Genomic DNA, 23,915 nt, shown 5'->3' with positions numbered 1-23,915 from the left:
GCGTTAACGACACAGCCACACAGGCGGCCAGACGCCACCGTGAGTGTCCAACGAGCAACGAAGCGTACCATGATAGTAGCCGGAATCGCCAAAGGTGCATATGCCCTGTCTCACTCCCGTAGGGCGTTCTAGGGTTTCGGACACGGGCTGACCTGGGGATTGCTCAGATTGCTCGGGACTGCTCGGGGCGTGCTGAACTTGTTGGCCAGCTAAGGCCCGAAGACACGAGTGACTTGGTCTGCCGACAGCGATCCCCCGCACGCAAGCACACCCATCACCGTTTCATTTTTTGTTGAGCCCGAAAAGTGCAGTCGGCACAGATGATCCTGACGTCAATTTATGTCAGAGGCCTGCATGGTTAGCTATACACGTATTGAGAGGTGTGCAGGTTGCGACACGAGGTTGCGAGTACAAGTACAGGTTTTCGCGAACTTGACGGTGCATGCTTGTTACCTCACTAGTTTTGGATAAGCTGGAGCGCATGATACGTTGTAACAACAGTTACCCGCGAAATGCCCACTCAATCGAGGGGGTAAGGAGGTTCCTCTGGTGCTATAAGTCAAAGCCCACGCATATTAGAATTGTTATCGAGCTCATTATAAAATTGTCTCGCCCAGGAGCATCAGCGGTGGTCGACTGGCCCATGGAGGTTAAGCCGCGAAGGCGCGGTGAGCACTGACTGACCGTCAGGCGCGCGCGATGCTTTCTGGCGTCACGTGCAGCGCCAGGTCCAGTCGCTTGAATGGACGTCGCACGGTGGAGGTGGTGGTCACGGTTTTGCTCGTGCTCGCGGGGGCGTCACGCCCCCCGCTGCCACCACCAGCCCCAAAGCACGCCCTGCGCGGGGGCCCGTCCTTGCCAGGCAGCAGTTCTGTCCCCGGCTCCCCAGCAGTCGATGATGCTCCTGCGGCCACTGGCCCTGCCGCTGCACTGCGGCGGTCATCTCTGCTTGAATCGGTGTCACCACCAGCAGCAGGAAACGCCGAACCAGCCGTGCCTGTCCCGCCGCTGCCCGCTCCACCGAACGGCTCAGCGGCACCACCCGGCAAAAAAGCACCAGACAGCGCAGGCAGCCAGGAGACCAGCACGACGCCGTCTGCTCCGGGAAAGTCCCTCGGGAGCAATGGCTCGGCGGACTGCGGCACCGGTGGGGGCCACTCCAGCCCGAGCAGCAGCACACCGAGCCCACCCGCCACCCCGCCTGACGGAACCAGCATCACGTCGCCAACTGGAGACGGCGATTTCATCAATTTCAGCATGGCACCGCCGGATGTGCCCAACGCCGCTACGCCACCAGAGGGGGCCAGAAGCAGCGGGGAGGTGGCGGGCGTGGCGTACGTCGATCGACACGTGACAGACGTGGCAGGGCTGGTGGCGGCGCTGGATGAGCTCACACGCAACCTGACAGCTGCTGCCAGTGCTGGCGCCGGTGCCAGTGCTGCCGTGGCGGGTGGCGGGGCAGCAGATGGCAGCGGCGGCACAGTGGTGCTGCGGGGTCGCATCTTCCTGGCGCCCGGGGTGTACAACATGAGCGGCTCCGGGACGCTGCGTGTGGGGCTGGGGCTTGAGCTGATTGGCGGGAGGCGGGCAGAGGAGGCTGCCGCTGCCGCAGAGGCTGTAGCAGCAGCGATGGACACTGGTGATGGTGCTTTGGAGGCTGAAGCACCTCTGGTAGCAGCTACAGATGCGGGTGTGGTTCCCGGTGGAAATATCAGCACGGGTGCTCGCGTGGCCCTGCCTGCTGGTCAGGTAGCTGCCGGCCCTAACAGCACAACGCAGGGGCCGCCCGCAGCGGGTGTTGATGTTGGGTCCAGTCGCCGCTCCCTTTCGCAGCGCCGGCTGCTGCAGGCTGCTGCTGCGGCGGCGGCGCCGGAAGACCACGGGGGCACGGTCTTGGACTGCGGCGGCAGTGGCGAGGGCGCGCTGGTGATGGCCCACGGTGGGTTTGCGTTGCGAGACCTGGTCTTCACGCGCTGTGGCGGAGCAGCCCCAGTGCTTGTGGACTTTGGGACCGGCAGCAGCAACGGCAGTAGCGGTAGCAGTAGCAGCAGCGGCACGCCCCCTCCAGGCGGCCTGATCGAGGGCTGTGTGTTTGAAGGAAACGCCGGCACCGTTTCAGGTGAGCCCGTGTGCTTCAGGGAAAGAGGAGGGGAATGGGGCTCACGTGCTTCTCGGGCGGGGCCAGGGAATCTTGCGAGCACCGCAGCCCCTCAGCAATGGTCCTACCTCAACGTCGGAGAGCTGACCACTCTGCCCGCCGCCTCTGACCCCTGCGCTCGCATCGGCAATGTCGTGCTCTTGCGAAGGCGGTGTGGCGGTCCAGCCTGGAGGGGAGTGGGCTTCAAGCCTGCGGCTGGCCGGCTGTGTGTTTCGCAACAACAGCGGAGTGGAAACGCCCGGCGACTACGTTTACGACTACGGTGCGTACGGGATGGGGCAGGGGGCACGAGAGGCATGCAGGCAAGGATCGAAGAGCATCCACCATTCCACATCTTTCCACGAAATTGGCTGCCGGCACCTGTGCTTCCTTGTGACGTGTTTGGCCGTGTGTGCAGATTACTCCTCGGGTGTGGTTCAGCGGCCGGTGGTGCCCGCCTCGGCCCTGGCGCTGGGCCGCGGCACCCATCACATCAGCGGGTGTGTGTTTGAGGACAACGCCCCGCTACCGCTCCTTTCAGGGAGCCAGCAGGCGTGGTACAATGCATCAACGGTACGAAGCAGCATTAGCAGCACCCATGTGTCACGCTGGGACATGGGCAGGTGTGGGCTGCTGGATGGGGTTTGGTTGGGCGGCGTCGTTGGCGTCGTTAGTGGATCCACTCCCTTAACCAGGCCGCGCTGCTGCGGACCCCGAATCCAGGCGTCGGCGACCGTGGACTTCAGTTGCTGGCAGGGCCCCGCGTCATTACACATCGAGGATAGCGTGTTCACGGTGTGTGTGCACTTGCAGATGGCAAATGTCGTTGAGTAAATTTGTTTTCATCTCATCACTTGGCTGGCCTACCTTACTTGAACAAGCAAGCCGCTACGCACCACAATTCACAACTCCCGTGTCCGTCCCTCCGCTCCTCGTACCACGCCCGCCTCATGCTCCTCAGGGCAACACCGGCCGCCAGAGCGGTGCCGTGTACCTGCACGGCCATCTGGACGGCGCCACGCCCTCGCTGGGCTGCGACCTGACCTTGCGCGGCGTGACATTGGCGCGCAACGGCGGCCACCAGGCGGGCGCGATGCAGGCATCGTGAGTAGCACACGCTACGGTATAACGGTACCATAGATGGCGTTAGGCAGGGTTAAGGATGCAGGGTGTTAGTGGATGGGAGCAAAGGGCTTGATGTGTATCGCCAGCGGGAGTTGGGGTCAGGGCGCGACCACCGCATAGCAACTGCTGGCGTGCTGTAGGGCCGAAGCGACAGCGAAATGACGACGCCTGACCTGAACTGCTGCAGGTGCCCCGTGAAGGGCAGCAACTGCGAGCTGTCCATGAAGGACACGGCCGTGGTGGAGAACAGGACGCCGCAGTCGGGCGCTATCCTGATGCGTGGATCCGGTGCGTACGTGCCATGCATGGCGATGGCGGCTACGTGCGGTTGCTAGCTGCGTCCTGTGCACGCACCACATACCTGCAGTTGCTGCAGTTGGGGTTCTGCGCAATCAATGGGGCGTGACGTGCGAGTTGTCCTGCTGGCCGCGGCGCTGCGGATCCAGATGCATTCACCTGCCTGGCGTCAAGTGCCGCCGCTCGTGCATCACGCACAGGCATGGTGTTCGCGGCGGACAACCTGACGCTGGCGCACAACGTGGGCGGTGGCCTGGGGTTTGTGGACGTAGGCACCACCGTCACCAACAGCAGGTGGGCGCATGTTCATGCATGGGCGCGTGCGTGTGTGCGTGTCAGCGTGTCGATGCGCAGCGATGAAAGTAGCGCCTGCATGTGCGCTGCCTGCTAGTGCGAGCTGCATCAGCAAAGGTCTTATCAGCCCGAAGCCGCACTGTGCCTAATGCATCTGCCTGCGTGCCGCCCGCTTTGCAGGATCGAGAACAACACGGCGACGTCCTTCGGCGGCGTGTCGGGCTGGGGCGGATACTTTGACGCCACTAACACCCGCTTCATTGGGAACGGCCCCACGGCCCACGGCGCTAAGCTGTACGCCAAGGCCTCGGCACACGTGCTGAGCAACTCGTACGGGTGAGGCCGGAGGAGGGAGGGGCGTGTGTTTCCTTTTGAGGGTTGAGAGACCCTTACAATTCGGTATGAGGTTGACACGTCTCACGCACCGCCACGCTCATGTTGGGCCCTCCACCTGCCTCCACAGGAACAAGCTGGTGAACTGCACGTTTGAGGGCAACAGGGGCCACGCACTTTACGTGTACGCGGGTACGTGTTTCGCCCTGTCCCCCCTGTCATTGTTCCCACCCTCGCGTGTGTGTCATGTGCGCTATCTGGGTTGCAGGGCCGCCCTCGCCAGCCCGGCGGGTGTAGCTAATGCGTCATTGCACGTGCGTGCATGCATCCTGATCATAGTAAGTCACGCTGTACCGCCAGTTTCTGAACACCCTCTTGCCCCACTGCATGCATGGCTGCGCAGCTGACATCACGGTCCGCAACAGCCGCTTCCTGCGCAACACGTTTATTCCCGGCGCCCGCAACTCTAACGGCGGCGCGCTTATGCTGTTTGACCTGGTGCTGTTGTCCTCCATTGAGGTGCGTGTGTGTGTGTGTGTGTGTGTGTGTGTGTGTGTGTGTGTGTGTGTGTGTGTGTGTGTGTGTGTGTGTGTGTGTGTGTGTACGCTAGGAAGCAAATGCGGAAGGGGTCGACGGGATTTTCGCCTGACCGGGGTATGGAAACGCGCGCGCGTGTGTGTCTGTGGCCGGGGCAACAAACCGTTCGGTCCCCTGGTGTAAGATGGGTCTCGATCGTGCCCAAGGAGCTGACCACGCTGCCAGGTACCAATAACCCAATATGCTTGTGCCAACTAGCAGCAGCGTGCCCATTGACTCTGAACCCTTTCCTCCCTTACTGCTACCCTCCAGTCCTCACTGTTCGAGGGCAATGCGGCAGTGGTGGGTGGCGCAGTGATGCTGTACAGCAGCCAGCAGCTGCGCATTGCGGACTGCACGTTCCGGAGGTGGGGCGAAGGGATGAGGGAAGGTTGCGAGTTGAGGTGGAGGCCTTAGGGTGCGTTCTGCAGGGGTCAATGAAAAGCCGACGCACGTACCTGCCCTTCCATCTGCGCACATTGTTTGCTCCTTTAACGTCGAAAACACGAGAGCGCGTCTTGAATGGCTGTCCCACTCCCACTCGCAGCAACTATGCGCTGAGCGGCGCGGGACTGACCATTGACGTCCCAGTTGCGGAGATCGACGTCGCTAATTCCAGCTTCATAAACAACACCGCGTTTGGAAGCGCCCAAGAGCTGCTAGCAGCTGCCGGTATCAATATCACAGCCACAGCCCCCGCCACGACGCCCTCGCCTGCCGCGGCGCTGGCGGTAGCGGCACCTTCGGCACCGCCACCGACCGCACCCGCCGGTACGACGCTGATGCCACCGCTGCCGGTACCGACAATGCCGTACGCTGTGATCTCGCCTTCAGGCAGCAGTGACTACCAGTCATCAGATGCGGACGCTGGAGGAGACGTTCCAGACTACGGGAGTAGCATGGGCAGTAACATTGGCAGTGGCAGCAGCAGGCAAGGGGTAGCTATCGATAGCATCTTGGCGCCCCCGGAGAGCTGCGGCGCAGGTGGCGGTGGCGGGCTGTGCATCCGCGGCGCCCAGGATGTAACGGTGAGTGCTGGCTCCCTGCCCAGTGCCCTCCCACGCACGGGCTCCCCGGCACCCGCGTCGTGGGCATCGTAGCTCGCCCCTTTTCCGTGCCCGCGCTCCCCCTCCCCCAGCAAACCTGCCATCAAACGAGCGAGGGGTCTCTCTTCCCTTCCCTTCCCTTCCCTCCCACACACTGCTCCGCCCGTGCCTGTCCCGCGTGCACCTTACCTCAATCAATCACCCGCCCCGCCTTACCCCCTATAGCCATGCCGTGCAAACCTGCCTCCCTCCCCTCCTTATTCCCCACCCCAACCCTTCTTGCTGTCCCCTGATTCCCTTCTTGTCGTGCTCCCAATGCTTTAACCTTGCAACCCCCACGCCCCTCAACCCCAAGGTGACCCTGGCCAACGTGTCGCTGGTGTCCAACACGGCGCTGCTGGGCGGGGGCCTCTACGTGGGCGTGGGTAGCCGCTGCCGGCGCCTGATCGCCTGCTACCGCCTCAAGCTGGACGAGCGGGTGGTGGTCACAGGTGCGCACACACGACCCAAACAGCCGCGGGCTAAGGGGTGCGGCAATCCATCCCCCTATCCACCTCGCTTTCGTCACTCCGTGTTGTGAGAACGGCTGGCCCCTTCATTCACACATAATCGTTCACGTGCGTACGTGGTGCGCAGGGAACGCCGCGGTGATGGCGGGCGGTGGCGTGTACTGGGAGTATGAGAAGATTCTGCAGCTGTCCTGCAGCGGCAAGTCAAGTCCGTCGCCGAGCTCAGGGCTGCGGGGCAGCCCGCAGCAGCAAGAGCAGGAGCAGCAGGAACAGGAGCAGACCGCAACCCGCTTGCGCCTTGCAGCGCCCGCCTGGCCCGGCCTGCTGCGGCAGCTACAGACGCACACCTTCGCGCCGCTCTCGACAAGCGCCGGCACACCTGCAGCCGCTGCTAGCTCCAACGGCTCTGCGACTGCGACTAGACAATTCCCCAGCAGTGCCGACAGCTCCGGCCTTAGCCAGGGCACGTCCACGGCAAGCAATGGCAGCAGCTCGCAGCTTCCTCCACCACCTCCCAACCCGCCTAGTCCGCCGGCGCCCGGTGGTGGCGGCGGCGCCAGCACTGCAGCTGCTGGCCTGCTGACGAGCGCGGCGGCGATGCGCGCCTACCTACGCCGCGTCACCCCTTGCGCTGTGTGGGCGAACAACACGGTGGCAGAGGGCGGGTACGGACCCACCATCGCTTCCACGGTCTTCTTCCACCAGCCCCTGCTACGGCCCGCCGCATCGACGGCCACGTCTCGATCAGCCACAGCCATGACGCTGCCACTGCCATCTCCGCAGCCTCTGCCGCAGCCCCAGCTGCCGCAGCCCGCGGCGGCTGCGCGTCGCACGCTGCGGCAGTTGCTGCAGTTGGTAGGCTCTGCTGCAGCGGCTGCGGTGGCAGCCGTGGCGCCACCGCTGGCCCTGCAGCCGCCGCTGCCGCTGGCTCCGCCGCCGCCACCGGCTTCCACACTGCCGCTAATGTTCGAGAGCGGCGCCGCTCTGCCTGTGGTTGTGCAGGTATTTGACTTCTACGGACAAAAGGTGGGTGCGGGGATGAGCAAGGAGCACCTTACGCGCACATGCGGTTCATGGCAACGCCTGCTTTACGGTACACTGGTGCTGCGACTGTACCGCCGGTTGTAAGTCCGCAGCGTGCGCAGCTACCACCCTCTACCGTCCTTTGCGTCGCCCACTCCCATGGCGCACTCCCGCCACCACTGTGCCCTCCACTCTGCGACTCTGTCTTGCCCGGGCGCAGGTGACACGTAGTGTGATCGACTCCTCTGTGCTCATCATGTGCACCTCACTGAACGCGCTGGGGCAAAAGGCGGCGCAGGCGGAGGCAGGCACCGCCAACTTCAGCCAACTGCGGCTGCGGGACCAGGTGGGTGCAGGTGCAGCAGGTGCAGGCGCCTTGCGTGTATCTAGCGTCTGACGCCTGGCGCCTGGCGTATGCTGGCAACGTCGCAAGGCGTCATAGCGCTCACTACTCCCGCATGCACGTGTGTGCACCGGCACGCCGCATGCATGTGCTGCACTCTGATATGGTCGTCAAGGCAAAAGGGGAGGGGTTAGTTTGACCTCGGTGTTGCACGGTACGGCGTGTGTGCAGGTGAACGCCAGCTATGAGCTGCAGTTTGAGGGGCGCACCTCCATCCGGCAGCTTGGGCCCGTGGGGCTGGCGGTGACGTTGAGGCCGTGCCGCATCAACGAGGAGCTATCAGCAGAGGGTGCGTACATGACATACACCTTGGGCGTGCATGGATGTGCGCCAGCGCATCGGGCGGCGGGAGGTGCTTACTTGTGACCTAGCTACCGTGATGTGGTACTGCTGCCTTGCTTGTCCGAGGCCCGGCGGCGTGCCCTCCCCGCCGCGTGCCCTTGGGAACCTGCGTTCGGCTGACCTCGCGTACACGCAACCTGCCTGCGCATCTCGCACGCGCGTACGGTACAGGTGACTTCTGCAGCCCCTGCAGTCAGGACTTTTACTCCTACGGCGGCGCGGGGGGCTGCCTGCACTGCCCGGATGGCGCCGCTTGCAGCAACACGAGCTTGGGCGGCGTGTTGGTGCCGGCGGACGGCTTCTGGCACAGCAGCCCGCTGTCCGCAAACGTGATTGTGAGTCACTAGTTGCTGTAGGGGCCGGGTGCATGGTTTCGCTCTGCGCACTGCGCACTGGGGAGAAATGCATGCAAAGCATGTAAGTTGACATGTTTCGTGTGTACCGCCGGTACCTGCGCATCGCAGGAATGCCCCTACGAGGGCGCGTGTCAGTACGACGGTCGCCTGCAGAAACTAGCTACAGCCCAGACTGCCATCATTGCGTCCGCCAGCAGCAGCGGCAGTAGCAGCAGCGGTAGCAGCAACAGCAGCGCCAGCAGCGCCAGCGGCGCACATCATCGCAGGGCGCTGATCGCGGTTGACAGCCCCGGCATCCCACTTGCCTCTGCTGCTTCAGAGCTGCCGCCGCTGGCGCCTGCTAACGACACAGGAGCCCTTAATGCCGGCGATGGCGAGGAAGCAAGGTACCGACAGCTGCAGTGCGCTGAAGGCTACTGGGGCAACCTGTGCGGCGGTTGCCAAGAGGTGCGGCGAGTGGGTGGACAGGACCGGGGGCGGCAGGAGTTGCTGGCAAGGCATGGGGCCCCAGACTATGTGGAGCAAGGCGATTGCAAGTAATGATGACAGAGTAATAAGGTGTGGATGATGGAATCTGTCCTGACAACGCGAGGCTTCGTGACCATCACAGGGCTATGGGCGACAGGCATCTGGCGGCTGCCAGAAATGTCGCGCCGTCGCCACCCGTGTGGGCTGGGTGGCCCTGGCATTTGGTGAGTTGCACTGCGGTTGCATGCAGGGCATTTGGGAAACAGCAGGCACCCCGCTCTAACGTCCCCCGCCGCGCGCCCGTCGGCTCGCCTCCCCGCCTCCCCTTGTGCGCCTTCTCGCAGCTATCACCTTCGTCTCAGTGGTGGCGGCTGTGCGGGCCGCCCTCACTCCCGAGTTTCTGCACGTGGCCGCGGCGGACGCGCGGCGCTCGCGCCGCGCCGTCGTAACGCTGTCAGCTAACACCTACAACACCACCAGCACACCTGCCGCAACGCCTGGTGGCGACCTGCTGTCGTCGCCTGGCAAGCTTGGCGCGGGCGACACTGCTGGTTTCAGCAGCGATGAAGGCGGAGATGCGGACGGGAAGGAAGCTGCAGCGACACCTGCAGAGGGGCCTACGGCAGCAGCGGCATCACACTCGCCGCGTGAGGCGGCGGAGCTGGCGGGAGCGGCGGGTGGAGGCGCGGGGCCTGGCGGCCCGGCGGCCGCAGCAGCGCTGCATGGGGGTACAGGCGACGCGGGCGACGCGGTGGGGGGTGCTGATGACGAGGAGGACGAAGAAGGGGTGCCGCTGGGCCAGCTCAGCGGCGAGCGATTTGCGGCTGCGCTGTTCCGCATTCACGGCGCCGCCCGGGGCCGCTGCCCGCCGCCTGCCGGGGCGGCGGCCGCCGAGTCCCCAAGCGGAAACTCCATCAAGTCCAAACGTTTTACGGACTTGCAGAACGCGCAAGCTGGATCCGATGGCGATGCCGCGGCAGCGGAGGGCGCTTGTACAGCGACCGCCACGGCGGCCGCAGCGGCCACAGGGGCGATCGCCGGACAGCCGGCCACGACGTCTGCAGCCCTGGCGGCGGCGTCCCGCTCAGGTTCGGTCCTGGCGGGGGCGCCGTCTTCCTCCTCTCAAAGCGGCTCCTGGCACCAGCTATTCAGCCTGGCCACACCCAAGTCTCGGATCCAATTGCTGAAGCGGCCGTGGGAGCGTGCGGCGGGGGCGCTGGCAGCGGCACAGTCGCGCGGGCGGCGCTCTCCCCCTCTGTCAGCAGAAGACATGTCGAAGGCTGTAGCAGATATGGAGGCCGCTGAGGCCGCAGATGACAGTGACCCGGGCGGCGGCGGCAGCGGCAGCGGCCCTGTCAGCCAGGAAGCGACTGTTGCTGCTCATTCTGCTTCCGCCAATGTCCGCGGCGGTGGTAGACGCGGCAGCGGAGGCTACGGCGGTGGTGAAGGCCCTACCAGCCAAGACAGCGTCAGCGGCAGTTTCACAGCCAGCGCCGTCAGCAGCGCGACCGCTGCTAGCGGAAGCCAGCAGCCACACGCGCCCATGCTTGGCATGTTGCCGGCATACGGCAAGGTCAGCTTCGCGTCCTTGCTGATGGCGGTGCGGGCAACGAAGCAGCCTAGTATCGACGGTTCCGGCGGGGCCGGAGGAGGTGGGGGCGGGAGCGGAGCTTTGGCAGCGGCACGCACGAGCAGCGGCCGTCCCTCGTCTCGCAGGGGCAGCCTCAGCCAAGCTCGTTCGTCGGGCGTGGTTGACAGTGATGCAGCGGCGGCAGGTGGGGGTGGGGGTGGCGATGACTTGAGCAACAGCGGTGGCGCGCCGCGGCGGCGTGTGGCATCTCGCTTTGCTGCTGCCACCCATGCCGCTACCGCAGTGCAAGCGATGCGCAAGCGCGCTGCTGCCACCCATGCCGCCAGGGCCTCAGGCTCCGGCAAGGGAACGGACACGGGTGGCGACAGCGGCGGCCCTAGCGCCAGTGCACCGGGCCGCCTCGGCCGGCGGGTTGATCATGATGGCGACGCTGCGGCTGCCTCCACCGCGCTTGCCAACGCCAAGGCCAGCGCCGGCAAGTGGCATAAGCGGCGGGCGTCAGCACTGGCTGACGCCGGCGCCGGCGGCAGCCGCGGCGGTGCCAGCGAACAGCAGGCGTCAGGCACCGGTAGCGCAAGCAGCAGCGGCCGCAGCGGCGCGGCGTCGCCGGCTGGGCCTTCGGCCAGCCCCCGGCGCTTAAGCAAGCTATCTTTCACGGGTTTAATTCGTACCTTGTCGCCCACCGCCTCTGCCACCTCCTTGCCGCCGCCGCCGCCGCGAGGCCCGCCTGCGGCCCTGTCCGCTTTCGCAGCGGGCGCCAAGCGGTTCTTCAGGACACGTGGCGGTGACGGCGACGTTGGTGACAGTCCTGCTCTGGATGATGACGGGGGCTCTGTTGCGGACGCCTCCGCTTCTGTGAATAGCACGAGCAAGTGTGGTAGTGGAGGAGTACCTGTATCGGTCTTCACGCGCGCTCAGACCCGTCTCGACTCTGACGCGGCGCCCGCCATGGCATCCGGTCAGGCGCCAAACCGAGCGGCACCCGTTCTGGTGGATGTGGTAGGCGACGGCGGTGGAGACCGTACGGCAGCAGCAGGCCGCTTCGGAACCACCACTGCAGCTGCGGTTGCGACTGTGAATGCCGCCCCCATGTCAGCCTCTTGTTATGCTGGGCCAAGTGCCACAGACAGTGAGGCTGCTGACTCTCCCACCCCCACTGCTGGTGGCAAGGGCGAGGCTCGCAGCTGGGGGGCGGCGGCAGCGGCGGCGCTGCATTGGAGAGCGGCGGCAGGCGAGGCACCGCTGTCTCCTCGCGCTCTAAAGAGCGCACATGCCGTCACAGGCCCTGCTGATGTTTTAAGAGCATGCGGTGGTTACTTGGCCCGGCGCGCGCCCGACTCCACGCAGCCTGTGGGTGCGGCGGCAGCAGCGCTTGCGCCAGCAGGTGCCAATGCCGGGGCCGGCGCTGGGTCAGGGGCTGGCCCTGTGGTGGATCCAGTGCTGGGTGAGGAGGTGGGCTCGGCAGAGGTGGCGTTGCAGTGCGGCCCGCAGCTGGTCAGCGAAGCTGGAGAAGCTGCATCGCCGACAAGCGCAGCAGCCCCGCCTGCAGTGCCGGCATCAGCAGCAGCGGAAGCAGCGGCGGCTGCGGCTCAGACCAATGCATCTGGGCCACCACCGCTGCCGCTGCTGCCACCGCCTCTGGCGATCGCAGGCGCCTCGGCGCCGCCGCACAGCGCGCTCAGCGGCGTGCGCCGCGTCGCAGGGGCGGTGGCGGGGGGTGCCGGCGGCCTCGGCGGCAGCAGCAGGCCCGGCGGCGGGCGCATGGTGTCCTTCGCCGCGGGCACGATTAGCCCTGTGGCCTCGAGTAGCGCCGCCGCCGCCGCCGCCGCCGCTCGAGGAGCCTTTACCCAGGACCGCGATCCCGACATCCGCCGTAGCAGCAGCTACAGCCGCCAGCGGGCTGTGGTGCCGCCCGCTGCCGTTGCCATACCGACGCCTTCTGCCTACAGCCCGGGGAGAGGCACTGGCAGCAGCAGTACGGCAGGCATGGGCATTGGCGCGGGCGCGGGCGGGGTTGAGTCGGGACAGACACTCACGCTTAGCCGGCTGCGTGCCGCGAGCATGCCGCGTTGGAATGAGGTAGCAGCCGCGGCTGTCGGCAGCCCCGCAGCTGCAGCAGGGGCGGTGGCAGTAGCAGCATCAGACGCGGCAGGCGGTCACCGGCTGCCGCCGGCGGCGTTGATGAAGTCGCGGTCGTTCGGTGGCGGGCGGTTGCGCCACCGCCGCAGCAGCGGCGGCGGTGGCGACAGTTGGTTAACGGAGCCATCGGCAATGGCCAAGGTGGCGGCGGCCGCAGCAGTGGCGCTGCATCAGTTGGAGGCAATGCCGCGAAGTCCCGCAGTCCTCACGCGGGGCAGTGCTGCTACTGCCAGTAGCCAAGCAGCTGCAGCGGGAGAAAGCGGCGGCGCGCCGCCGCCGGGCCGCATGGCGCCGCGGGCCGAGCTGCGGATCGGCATCCCGTCGCCGCCTGATCGCGTGACGTCCCTGGATCGTGCCACAGGATCCAAGTACAAACCAACTGGCACGATACGGGCGGAGTGGGGCGCTTATGATGGGCATCACGGCAAGATCAGCGAGTCGGGTGCGGCCGGCAGCGTGGCTGGCAGCCGCTGCAGCAGCGGAGGCGGTGACGGCGCCGGGAAGTACGGCAGCCACGTCGGCGACGATTACGTAGATGACGATGTTGATGGTGACAGCGGGGGCGATGATGGTCGTGATGGGGGCAGCAATGAGGGGGGCCGGCCCGACAGCTCGTTCAACGCGCGTAGGCGGTCCGAGCTGTACGGCACCTTTGGCGGGCGCCAGTGGCGGCGCCGTACGGACGTCATCAGCGAGCACCAGACCGTGTTCAAAATCCTCGTGTCGTACGTGCAGGTGCGTGCGTCCGTGTGTGTGTGTGTGTGTGTGTGTGTGTGTGCACATGGTGTTGGGGGCTCTCACTACCGGTAACCTCGGGCACGGTGGACTGCGCGTGTTTCTGAGAGCCTGCACACCCACCACACCGTAAAAGGCCTTGCTGCCTGCCCTGCTGTCCACTGCCCCGCTGCTGCCCCCGCCGCTGCCCCCGCTGCAGGTGGTGAGCCTGGTGAACAACACGCCCGTGACGTGGCCCACCGCGCTGGTCACCTACTTCAACGTGGCCAGCCAGGCCTCCTCCGCCACCTCCAGCCTGGCCTCGCTGGACTGCTCCATGTCCGCGGACGTGGGCCTGCCCAAGTCGGCGCAGGTACGATAGCGCGGCGCAGCGCAGCGCAAGCAATGTAGCGGGTTGCGCAGCATACCACAGACGGGCAGGCGACAGGTAGCGCAACGTCTTGGCAAAATAACTTGTACCTCCAAACACACGCAACTACGAAATACGCGCCCGCTGCCATTCCCCCTTGCCGTTGCCCGCCCCCATTCTATCCCGCAGCTGTTCCTGATTCAAGTGCTGGCGCCTGCCTTCTGGTCCGCCGCGCTGGTGCTGTTTTGGCTGGCGCGGGCCGGTTGGCGCCTGCGGCGCGGCCGGCTGCAGCACGGCGACCCGCTGCGGTCCTACCTGCACAACCGCATCATCATTTCCGTCAACTGCATCATCTTTGTCATGTGAGCCTGCTGCCGGCTGCCAGCCTACAGCCCGGGAGGCTGCCTGTCCTATCCTGCCGTTGATGGTGTGCCTGATCCTGCTGCGGCTGTTGCGCTTCCACAACCCCACACCTGGCGGGATTGCTGCCGACGCGCCCACACACGAGCCGTGCAACTAACGTCCCACGCTTTGCATCTGGTGACCTGATGGCACTGCCCTGCCCTGCCTTGCTGCCCGCCGCACCCCTTACCCACACGCACGCAGGTACCCCTCCGTGGTGACGCAGCTGTTCAGCCTGTTCAGCTGCACGCAGCTGGACACGGGGCCGCCCGAGCGCGTGTGTCCGGACCCATGGCGGCCTGACAGCTGCCGCTGGGACCGCAACGCCATTGGGCTGTTCTGGACACAGGTGCGTACGCGCATGTGTGCGGCGGCATACAGGCGGGCATGTGGGGTGGGGGGGGGGGCTGTAAATACCAGCCCAAACTACAGCAAGCCAAGCTGAAACGAGCGGAGCACAGGCAGAGGCGTTATTTGCAAGCGATCATGCTTTTGGGATGGGCGCCGAGGCGTCGTGGAGCGGCATGGCGAGCTGGGGGGGAGTAGGTAGGCTGAAGGGTTGCACGAGGCTAGGCAGGAGCCGCTGCCAATGTTGTGCCGTTGTCAGTGTCTTAGGGTCCCCGGCTGTTGTGCGGGGCACGATCCTACCTGCTCGCCACACACGGGCATGCATGCACACAGCATTTTCCACAATCCTCACTCTAAACATGCACATGCACGCACATACGGCACACGGGCGCGCGCAGGACCTGGAGCAGCGCTGCTACCGCGGCATACACCTGACGCTGTGCGCGGCGGTGGGTGTGCCCGGTGTGGTGCTATTCGCGGCCGGCATCCCCTTGCTGTCCGCCTGGTGGCTGTGGCGCAACCGTGCCAAGCTGTGGGACAACGAATTCGTTGCGCTCTACGGGTCGCTTTACCAGGTGCGCGTGTGTGCATGTGCATGCGCGCATGTGCATGTGCATGCGTGTGCGCGCGTGCGTGCGTTTGGCGGGACCGTGGGAGGGCAGCTGACTGAAGACTGCTGTCTAGCCAGGGGTCCGACGACGTGGTCTGATGCTCCCCATGCACATGCGGAACCACACAACCTGCAGGAGTATGAGGACGACCACTACTACTGGGAGAGTGTGGTCATGCTGCGCAAGCTGACGGTCACCGCCGTCATTGTGTTTGCGGGTGAGGCTCGTACGAAATAATGAAGTGTCCATCCGGCTTGGAAGCGGCCCGTGTGGGTTGGCACCGCCGCCCTGGACTCGAGTGTCCTTGTTGCATTGGTAGCGAGGCCGCCGGCGCAGACCAACCCCCACGGTCAATGATGGTTGCAACTCATCCTTGCCGCGCGCAGGCACATACCGCTGGCAGCTGACGCTACTGCTGTCCATGGGCGTCATTGCGACGTCGCTGCTGCTGCAGGTCGCGTACAGGTGAGCCATGGCCGGTGTGTGGTTATGGTGTGGTGGCTACGTACCGTATCGTGACGGTGTGGTGCTCTGGGGTATGTGGCGCACCCGGGCAAGGAAAGCGCATGCATCAAGCGGACAGCGATCTTCCGTGGACACTTACTGTAACCAGTGCCCGCTGCTGTCCCTGAACTTCACAGCGCTCCACTCCCAATGCCACGTTTCCTTGCTCGTTGCAGGCCTTACGAGACTGACGCCATGGACGAACTGGAGCGACTGGGACTGGTGAGCGTGTGTGTATTTGTGCTTGCCTGTGACCGCGTGTGTGGTCATGTGAGTGCGCGTAGTGTAGAGCACACCTTTGCCAATCAAAGCCGCACCTGACGCCCTCCTTAAGCACCACGAATACGCATGCCGACTCGGCAGGTGGCGACGCTGATGACGTTTTATCTAGCCACCTACTTTATGGACGACTCCGTCGGCCGCGGTGTGCGGGTGAGTGCCGAAACGGTATTGCTGCCTGTGAAGCTTGAAGGGTGAAGTGGAGGGCGACTGGGCGAGACCCCTCCTGTTGCACAGCTACTGCCAATCACACAATGATGCATCATGCCCCTGCATGGCCAGGGTGGCTGTGAAAGACTGATATGCACCCTGGGTGCCCTTGGCTGGATGCCTGCTGCAATAATGTTTGGCTCCGTGCAGGTGGGCCTCAGCTTCGCCATCCTGGTCATCAACGCGGCTACGGTGTTCATCATGTGTGTCGCAATCGCCAGGCAAGCTCTCGGCAGGCGCTCGGCGGATCCAGGATGCCCATCCAGCGCCAGACTGGAAGCTCCACGTCTCGTCCACGCCACGCTCAGTGCACCCCCCATCACTCAAATTCCATGAACTGCTCTATTGCATTGGGTTCGATGTCAGTAGTTTGGGCTGGTATTTACAACCCCTTCCCCCCCACCACACACATGCCCAAACAGGGAGCTCCACCGCGCCGCGCTGTTCCGATTGCTCCGTATCAGCTCCGCACGTGGCGACCTGCCCCTGTCCTTCGTGATGCGCGTGGGGCTGTTGTACAGCAGGTGGCGTGGCCGCGTGGCACTGACCAGGCTGCGTACGACACTGTACCGTACCTTCCCCTGGCTGTTCCCGATGGAATTTCCGCCCGATGCGGATCCCGTGTTCGTGGCCGTGGCAAGAAGCGAGGCGGCGGCGGCGGCTAGCACGGTGCTGGCAGCAGCAGCTGCGGTGGCGCAGACGCAGACGCAGGCGGCTCAGGCGCAGGTGCAAAGCGCGAATGGGGTAGGACCAGCGATAGCGGGGGCAACTGGCGTGGGTGACTCACCTGCAGCTGCAACCGCCGCCAGTCCCGCAGCTCTTGGGAGCACTAGCAGCAGGGGCTTGCTGGCGCGGCGGCGCGCGGCGTCTGCGGCGGCTCAGGTTCTGGCCGCGGCGCTGCGTGGCGCGTGGGAGCACCACCACCACGGCGTGTGGCTGCTGCGCGTGTTTGAGCTTTCAGAGCGCGTGAGTGCAGCAGAGGAGCATGAGCAGCGCAAGAAGCGGCGGCGGAGATGGAGCGTGTGGCGTGGGTCTGGGCACGACAGCAGCGGTGGCGAGAACGCGGAGGGCGTCGAGCATCCGGAAGACGGCGGGGTGGGCAGCAGCAGCGGAGACGGTAACGCTGGGTGGAGGCAGGCGCCGGGGAAGCTCCTGACACGGATGCGCACCGTGGCACACAGGTGGGTGGGTGCGAGGTAGAGGCCACGCGGTGCATGCGTCTTCTGGGTGGGATGTGCGTCTGCAAGTCCGTTGCGGTGCGCTTTCCGTTCTCGTCCTGGCAACCTCGCACACGCCCAAAACGCCTGAAGAACCCGTCATTGCCAAATGAGCCTGTCGTGCTTATGTACGTCTCCAACCCGAACAGGCTACCTGGTCAGCTCACCCACACCGCCAGCCGCCTCACTCTGCGCCTCACACATCGCCCCTCCGATTTCGCCGCCCTCGATGCCGACCCACTCCATGGTGGTGGTGCAGCCGCCAACGCCGGCGGCAGCAGCGTGCGCCGGCGCCAGCAGTCGTACAGGCAGTGCGGCGCTGATGAGCATGGCGGCGGCATGAACGCTGCCCCGTACTCACCCGTTGAGATTACGACGCCCGTGACCGCGTCCGCCCCTGATGCGGTCATCAGTGCTGCAGCCACTGTCACCTCGTTCCACATGGCCTCACGCCCACGCTCCTCCAGGACTCTGCCTGCCTCTGGCCTCTTGCTCAGCAGTTACGTGGTGGCGGACACGGCGGCGGCAGGGGGTGCTGGCATGGCGGGAGCAGCAGCTGCCACCACTGCGGCCGCAGCCGTGACGGTAGGGCCCGGCGGGGTGCGCCTGGCCTCCAACCCGGTCGCTTTGGACCCCGAGCTTGACCTGGATGCAGATTGCGCCTTGGTGGACGACGGCTTACACGGAAATGGGACCCATGACGAAGGTCACAGGAAACAGCGCAGCGTGGGGGGCCTGGTCGGAGGGGCAGAAGGCGCTGGGGGCGAAAGGGCAGGGAGTGCTGGTTCTGGCAGTGGTGTGGGTGACGGAACTGGAATGGAAGTGGACGAGATGCTCCTGGGCCATACGTGGGGGCCCTTGCACCTGCTGCCAGAGCAGCGCAATTCTTAATGCCTGCAATCTGTTGCTGCCGTTACTTGTTATCATTGTATAAGTATGGCAGTGGGCCATAAATATCTGGTAGGTAGCGGCAGGGCTCGACTGTGGTATAGTGAGGATAAGGCACAGCTGAACATAGCTACAATGCGGCGCACTGCATCTAGCATACAGTTTATTGTTGTATTTCTTTGGCGTGTGTCATCGTCGACTGCAATACTGACCACGTCACAGCTATGGAACACCGGAGAGTGTCAAGAGCGTGGAGCAGGGACACACAGCCTGACGACAACTGGCGCGCAGAAAGCTGGTGGGAGGAGGGGCAAGGCGCACGTGTCATCTTCTTTGATTTCTTAATGGCCATTGTTCAGACCTTTGTGCCGGTGCATCAGGTGCAGATCGGAGTGGTTGTGAAGGTGTTGTGACACCAGGCAGCTTGCAAGTTTGCAAGATGACACATTGTGGCGCGGTAGGGGACTGCGCCAAGGTGACCAGCGTACGAGAGACTAGCTAGGGGAGTGGCGTTTAAAGCACATGGTATGGTGGCCACGGATGGCTAAACCGATGTAGGTCAATGCCTCAGCCGGGCGTATGGGTGGAACGAGCAACCTTCGTTGCCCAATTCAAGGTATGCTGACGCCCGCGACGCCGAGGCTGGGACAGCGGGGCCTGCCAGGGCCTAGGCGCAAACGCATGGGAATGCGCATCAGGCCACGACGGCCGCGGCTGAATGTTAGAAGCTGTAGTCCAAGAGATTTTATACTCCTTTATTCGCGACCCAAATGTGTTCAGCCCAATGCCTTCGCACCTGGCCTGGCGTGGCCTGCCTCATCCCGCTCAGCACGCCCTCGCTCAGCACGCCGCGATCAAAAGCACCTGACCGGAGCAGTGTTACGTACACTGTGTTCCAGAGTTTCGCCCTCGCGGTGCACGCCACATAAAAACGAACGAACGAACGCACTTACCGTCGTCCCGACCGTCGGCATTTAGGACACACCTGGCCTTGAATTCTTTCAACGTTGGACGTTTCCCTGCATTCAGGTGCTTCTTAGCAGCAGGTAAGCCCCTTAGCCATGGGAGCTGTCTCGCGAATGACGCGAATGTCCTTAGCCGTGCGCCAGCTCTCTAGGGTAGTCTACAGCATAGGCGACAGTGTATCAAATGCAACCTACGCGCGCGAGAGAGCAACGGGCAGGTCCTTGTCACATTGTGAGTCAAGTAACTCTGCCAGTAGCCAAACTCTGCAGAGCTTTGCACGCCTCACTTTCATGAACCACGTTTTGATTGAATTGCCACTCGCGGCGCACTCTGTGTACACGACCGTGAAGATCCTGACGTCCATGGCCTTCCTTATTTATGTAGGAGCAGACATGCAGCAGGAGAGCTTGGCTGCGAAGGCCAGCAGGAAACTAAAGCTACCTTCCACACCAATGGCGAAGCGCAGCGCCCCTTCGCTGGCTGAGGAGCAGGACATGGGCGCGCCCGCCAAGGCGCCCCGCTTGGACCACCCTCAGCAAGCTGCGTCTGCGGGCCCGGCTGCCGCAGGCGCCTCCCAGGCACTGACGGCGCGCAAGCCTGTCAATGAGATGCAACGCGAGTACAGGCATCTGCACGGGACTGGGGCTCCGTGCAAGGTGACCATCCTGCACGTCACTAAGTACCTGGGGCAGGTGGTGGCAAAGACCCGCCCAATGGTGTGGCAGACCAACTCCGCGGCCTCGTCGCCCGCCGGTGAGTTGCGTGCTGAGTATATTCCGTTTACTATAGAGACGTGTATGTGCGCATGCATCAATTAGCTCTTGGCTCCGAACGTTGGGTTTGCGGTGTTTCCTTCCGTCTCCACATTCCTTGCTTGCGTCTGGGGTCCTTCACTGCGCCGCAGTGAGGGAGCTGCAGCCGGGAGACGGCGTCATCCTGTCTCGGTGCAAGGGTGGCAAGGAGACGAACGAGGAGTACAAGGTTCACATCGCCCCGAAGCTGTGAGTTCCTAACTCAAAAGCTGACGTACGTGCCCGCCCCGCATGCTGCGTTGTGGGCTTCTAGTTTTCCATGCCGTATGTGTGTCGGCTCCCGAGTTTCATATGGCGGAAGGCCATCCCTGTTCACTACATTTGACTATCGCACGCATTCCGCCGCTCATGCAGCTGGCCGCATGCATTCATGCGCCTCACCGCCTACGTAACTAACCTAGCTACGCCTACGCTAGCTGACCGGTCGCCTTTCCCTCTACCTCGTTGCTGGTGCTGCCTGCACAGGCCTGCCGCCATGCACACGCTGCCTCTCGACAACACCGGCGTGTGCTTTGCGGTGGCTGCGGTTAAGGAGGTGCACAAGTCCACTGCTGATGCCGGCGGCAGCGCAGCTTCTGAGACGGGCACGGTACGTACGGGTGCCGTGCACAGTAAGCATGCACGCACGCTGATGCGCCACAGTAGTTGTACCACGCGGCCCTTATGTGGGTCGGTCAGCTTTATACTGGGTTGCCTACTATTTGCGTGCACAAGTTAAGCAAGGATGGTGATGCACGCGCTTGCTTACCCTTGCTTACATGCAGTGGGTGGAGCTGGAGGAGGCATCGCTGGTCTGGATCAACATGCCGTGGAAGCAGCTTGCCGAGGACTTCGGCTTGCCCGACAAGTCCACCACCATCAATCGCACCGAGAAGCAGGCCAACATTGCGGTGAGCGTGTCGGGCTTGACGGGCGGTGCGCATTCGGTTGTTGGGTGCAGGGCTATCTAAGGTTGCGCATGCGTGCAATGTGGGTAGATTGACCGCGGCTAGATTGATTGCTGACTGACATGTATGCGCTCCTCTTCGCCACTTTACGCGGGGCTCCCACGGGGCTTGTACCGTATGCAGCAATGACTCTGCCCAAGCACGTTCTGAAGTCACTTGACACTCACGCCATTCCAATGCCCCGCCGGCCTCCTCACTCTGCTTGATTGCAGGACAAGGTGCGCCATTACGCGCAGCAGGTCACTGGCCTGCTGTCGCGCGCGGAGGCACGTGGCGGCGCCGCCGCCAGCGGCCGCCGCCCCACCGGCCACCTGCAACCCTGCCCGACCGGGCACTTCCTGCGCAAGCTCAATGACAGCGCCGTGACCGACGACGAGGCCGGCATCGACGCTGGCGGCAAGCAAGGTTACGACAGCAGTGACGACGGGGAGCGTGGCCACGCCCAGGAGCCGGGGGCGGCCAGCAACGCTGGCAACGGCGCGGCAGGCATGCGGCGCGGTGCGGCGGCGGCAGCGACTGCCGCCGCCCTGGCACCGCCGCCCGCGCCGCCCGCTGGCGCGGTGACCGCCGGCGGCGCAGCCGCAGGGGCTTGCGCGGGTCCCAGCAACGCCGCTGCCTCGCCCCTTACGCCACCGCCGCCGCAGCAGCCGGCGCTGGCGGCTGAGGAGGAGGAGGCCCTGCATCTGATGCGCTGCATGGACGTCTGCTTGCAGCATAAGGACAAGGACAACAAGGCGCTGGCGGAGGCGGCAGCGACGGCCGAGCAGAAGGCGGCCGCCGCCGCTGCGGAGGCCAAGCGCCGCATAACCGCCGTCAGCGCCGGTTACGAGGAGAAGCTCAGGGCTGCCAAGGCGGATTTTGAGCAGCAGTACAAGGCGCTCAAGGAGAAGTCCGCACTGGCGCTGGTGGAGGCGAAGCAGAAGGCGGTGCGGGCGCTGACGACTGCCCAGCGGGAGCGTGATGAGGCACTCGCAGCGCAGGCAGCAGCGATGCAGGAGCGCGACACTGTCCGGGTGCAGCTGCAGGAGGCAGAGCGGGCGCGGGTGGAGGCGGAGCAGCAGTGTAAGGCGGCTGTGGTAGCGGCCGAGGAGGCGGAGGCGGCGAAGGCAAACGCACAGGTGGAGAGCGAGAAGTACAAAACGCTGTGCAACACCTTCCGTGACTTTTTGGAGAAGAGGACCGCGCGCCAGTGAAGCTCATACTTACGGAAGGATCAGGGGACGGGCACTGTTTGGGGTCACGTGAGTGCACAACACCAGGCGTGTGTGCAGGTTGCTGCAGGATGTTGCAATGTGGTAAGATTCATGCCCGTGCGCTTGTGTGCATTGAGAATGCCAGGTTGAGATTGGACACCGGATTGCTGCAGGGTATACAATTTGCCTGCGCGCTGAGGTTATGCGCGTGGGCGTGGTGCAGTTCATGTGACGATTGCATTGGTATGCGTAGAGCAGGATGCTTCACAGTGCACTGGCAAGAACCATGGTCAGTAACACCGAGATTTGTGTTGTGCATTGAATGATATGATGCCCACCTTGCAGGGAGGGCATGGATCAACTAAAAGTTTGGAGCTTCGTCCGCTGTGTTAGTGTCTGTGTCGGGGCGCGAGAGGGACGGACAGGCATGCGGCGCCCACGCTGTCACGCCCGTACATGTGCCAAAGGACGTTCTTTTGGCATACACAGAGTTGCACAGGGCAAATGATTGTGTGTACGCAGCCCTTTCTGTAACGATGTCCAGCGTTGCAAATTGAGTGCTGGGGTCTGGGAATACGCTGCACACTAAATGCGGGACGACGCCAACCTGCTCCTGACCCTGTCCCATCGCACTGCTCTGTGATTTTCAGGGGGTGTCTGATTGAGGAAGTTCTGGGCTGCCAAAGTTGGGGGGTCGGTCCTCATCCTGGGTAAAAGGGGGATCCAATCTCGAAAGTTGGGGCGGGCTCATCTTTGCAGCGGGCTCATCTTTGCAAGGTTTGCACTGTTGCACAGGTTCGTGCCAAGTTTTGCTCTTGGCGCTTCTGTCCCTCAGCACGCGGCGCAATGGGTGCAGATCAACAGGGGGGGTAGAATCTTCTGAAACAGACCCCATGCCTCAAATGGATAGAGCTCAACGAGAAAATCACGAATCCGCTTTCAAATTTGAAAATGGGTTTCTGGGTGCAAAGTTATGACCCCTCAAAGTGGCCGGTCGGTCGGTCGGTCTGGGGTCCCAAGAGGTTTTGCACAGGTTCGTGCCAAGTTTTGTTCCTAGCGCTTCTGTCCTGCAGCGCGCGGCGCAATGGGTGCAGCTCAACGAGGCGTGCGTAGGTATACCCCAGACTTAGCACACATGCATAATATGGGGTAGTTTGGGGAGCGGCATGTCGGCATGTCGGGCGATGCCTGGGGAACTGGTCAGGGACAGGCCGGTGCCGGCCGGCTTTTGCATGGATGAACGTGTCAGCACATTTCGTATCATCAAGTAACATTGGAGTAAGCCGTTGCATAGCAGGCCAGTCTATTACGATACTTGCCAGCACACGGGTGCACATGTGCACGTGTCCTGTACATGTCGGTCGGTCAAAGTGTGCTCCCAAGGCGGATAATTTACACAGAGATAGAGCTCATCGAGAGCAGTCGATTGGCATCAACCTGACAAAAAAGTAAGGGGTTCTGAGGGGGTTTTGGGGGGTCGTACAGCAGGGGGGGTCGGTCGGTCGGTCGGTCGGTCGGGGGGTCCGGGAGGTTTTGTGGCATGGGGTCAAAAAAGTTTGTTCCTACCCCCCCCCCCCCTGAGATCAACGATGCGTGCGTAGGTATACCCGTAGGTATACCCGTCAGGTATACCCCAGAGTCAGCACACGTGCATAGGGAGATGCCTGGGGAACTGGTCAGGGACAGCTGGTGCCGGCCGGGTTTTGCATGGATGAACGTCTCTGCAAATTGCGTACTATCAAATAACATTGGAGTAAGCCGTTGCATAGCCGGGATACTTGTCGGCAGACGGGTGGACATGTCCACATGTCGGTC

The 23,915-nt window shown here is 63.8% G+C and overlaps 2 protein-coding genes across 3 annotated transcripts; both read left to right on the top strand.

The window, feature by feature from the left end:
- Nucleotides 1-331: 331 nt before the first annotated feature.
- Nucleotides 332-18,917, top strand: CHLRE_02g094801v5 (uncharacterized protein). The gene is made up of 33 exons (XM_043059496.1): nt 332-668; nt 863-2,119; nt 2,307-2,420; nt 2,556-2,710; nt 2,861-2,932; nt 3,099-3,241; nt 3,450-3,550; nt 3,760-3,853; nt 4,034-4,189; nt 4,317-4,378; nt 4,590-4,705; nt 5,036-5,130; nt 5,310-5,790; nt 6,164-6,299; nt 6,445-7,319; nt 7,561-7,686; nt 7,915-8,032; nt 8,257-8,420; nt 8,550-8,888; nt 9,052-9,133; nt 9,254-11,671; nt 11,783-13,374; nt 13,574-13,726; nt 13,913-14,085; nt 14,330-14,474; nt 14,872-15,048; nt 15,220-15,301; nt 15,471-15,549; nt 15,765-15,810; nt 15,952-16,020; nt 16,228-16,298; nt 16,500-17,258; nt 17,444-18,917. The coding sequence occupies exons 1-33, from the start codon at nt 644-646 to the stop codon at nt 18,183-18,185; spliced, it is 11,217 nt and encodes a 3,738-aa protein (XP_042927130.1). The 5' UTR covers nt 332-643; the 3' UTR covers nt 18,186-18,917.
- Nucleotides 18,918-18,971: 54 nt separating this feature from the next.
- CHLRE_02g094750v5 (uncharacterized protein) lies at nt 18,972-23,517 on the top strand. 2 transcript variants are annotated; one of them, XM_043059494.1, is made up of 6 exons: nt 18,972-19,228; nt 19,533-19,901; nt 20,053-20,149; nt 20,426-20,549; nt 20,725-20,850; nt 21,120-23,517. In XM_043059494.1, the coding sequence occupies exons 2-6, from the start codon at nt 19,601-19,603 to the stop codon at nt 22,098-22,100; spliced, it is 1,629 nt and encodes a 542-aa protein (XP_042927129.1). In that variant the 5' UTR covers nt 18,972-19,228; nt 19,533-19,600; the 3' UTR covers nt 22,101-23,517. The 2 variants fall into 2 exon arrangements, with proteins under 2 accessions (XP_042927129.1, XP_042927128.1); XM_043059495.1 differs by having other exon boundaries at nt 19,082-19,379.
- Nucleotides 23,518-23,915: the final 398 nt, after the last annotated feature.

Source organism: Chlamydomonas reinhardtii, chromosome 2 (genome assembly GCF_000002595.2).
Source record: "Chlamydomonas reinhardtii strain CC-503 cw92 mt+ chromosome 2, whole genome shotgun sequence".
Lineage (NCBI taxonomy): Eukaryota > Viridiplantae > Chlorophyta > Chlorophyceae > Chlamydomonadales > Chlamydomonadaceae > Chlamydomonas > Chlamydomonas reinhardtii.
This window is presented reverse-complemented; position numbering and strand designations above follow the sequence as displayed.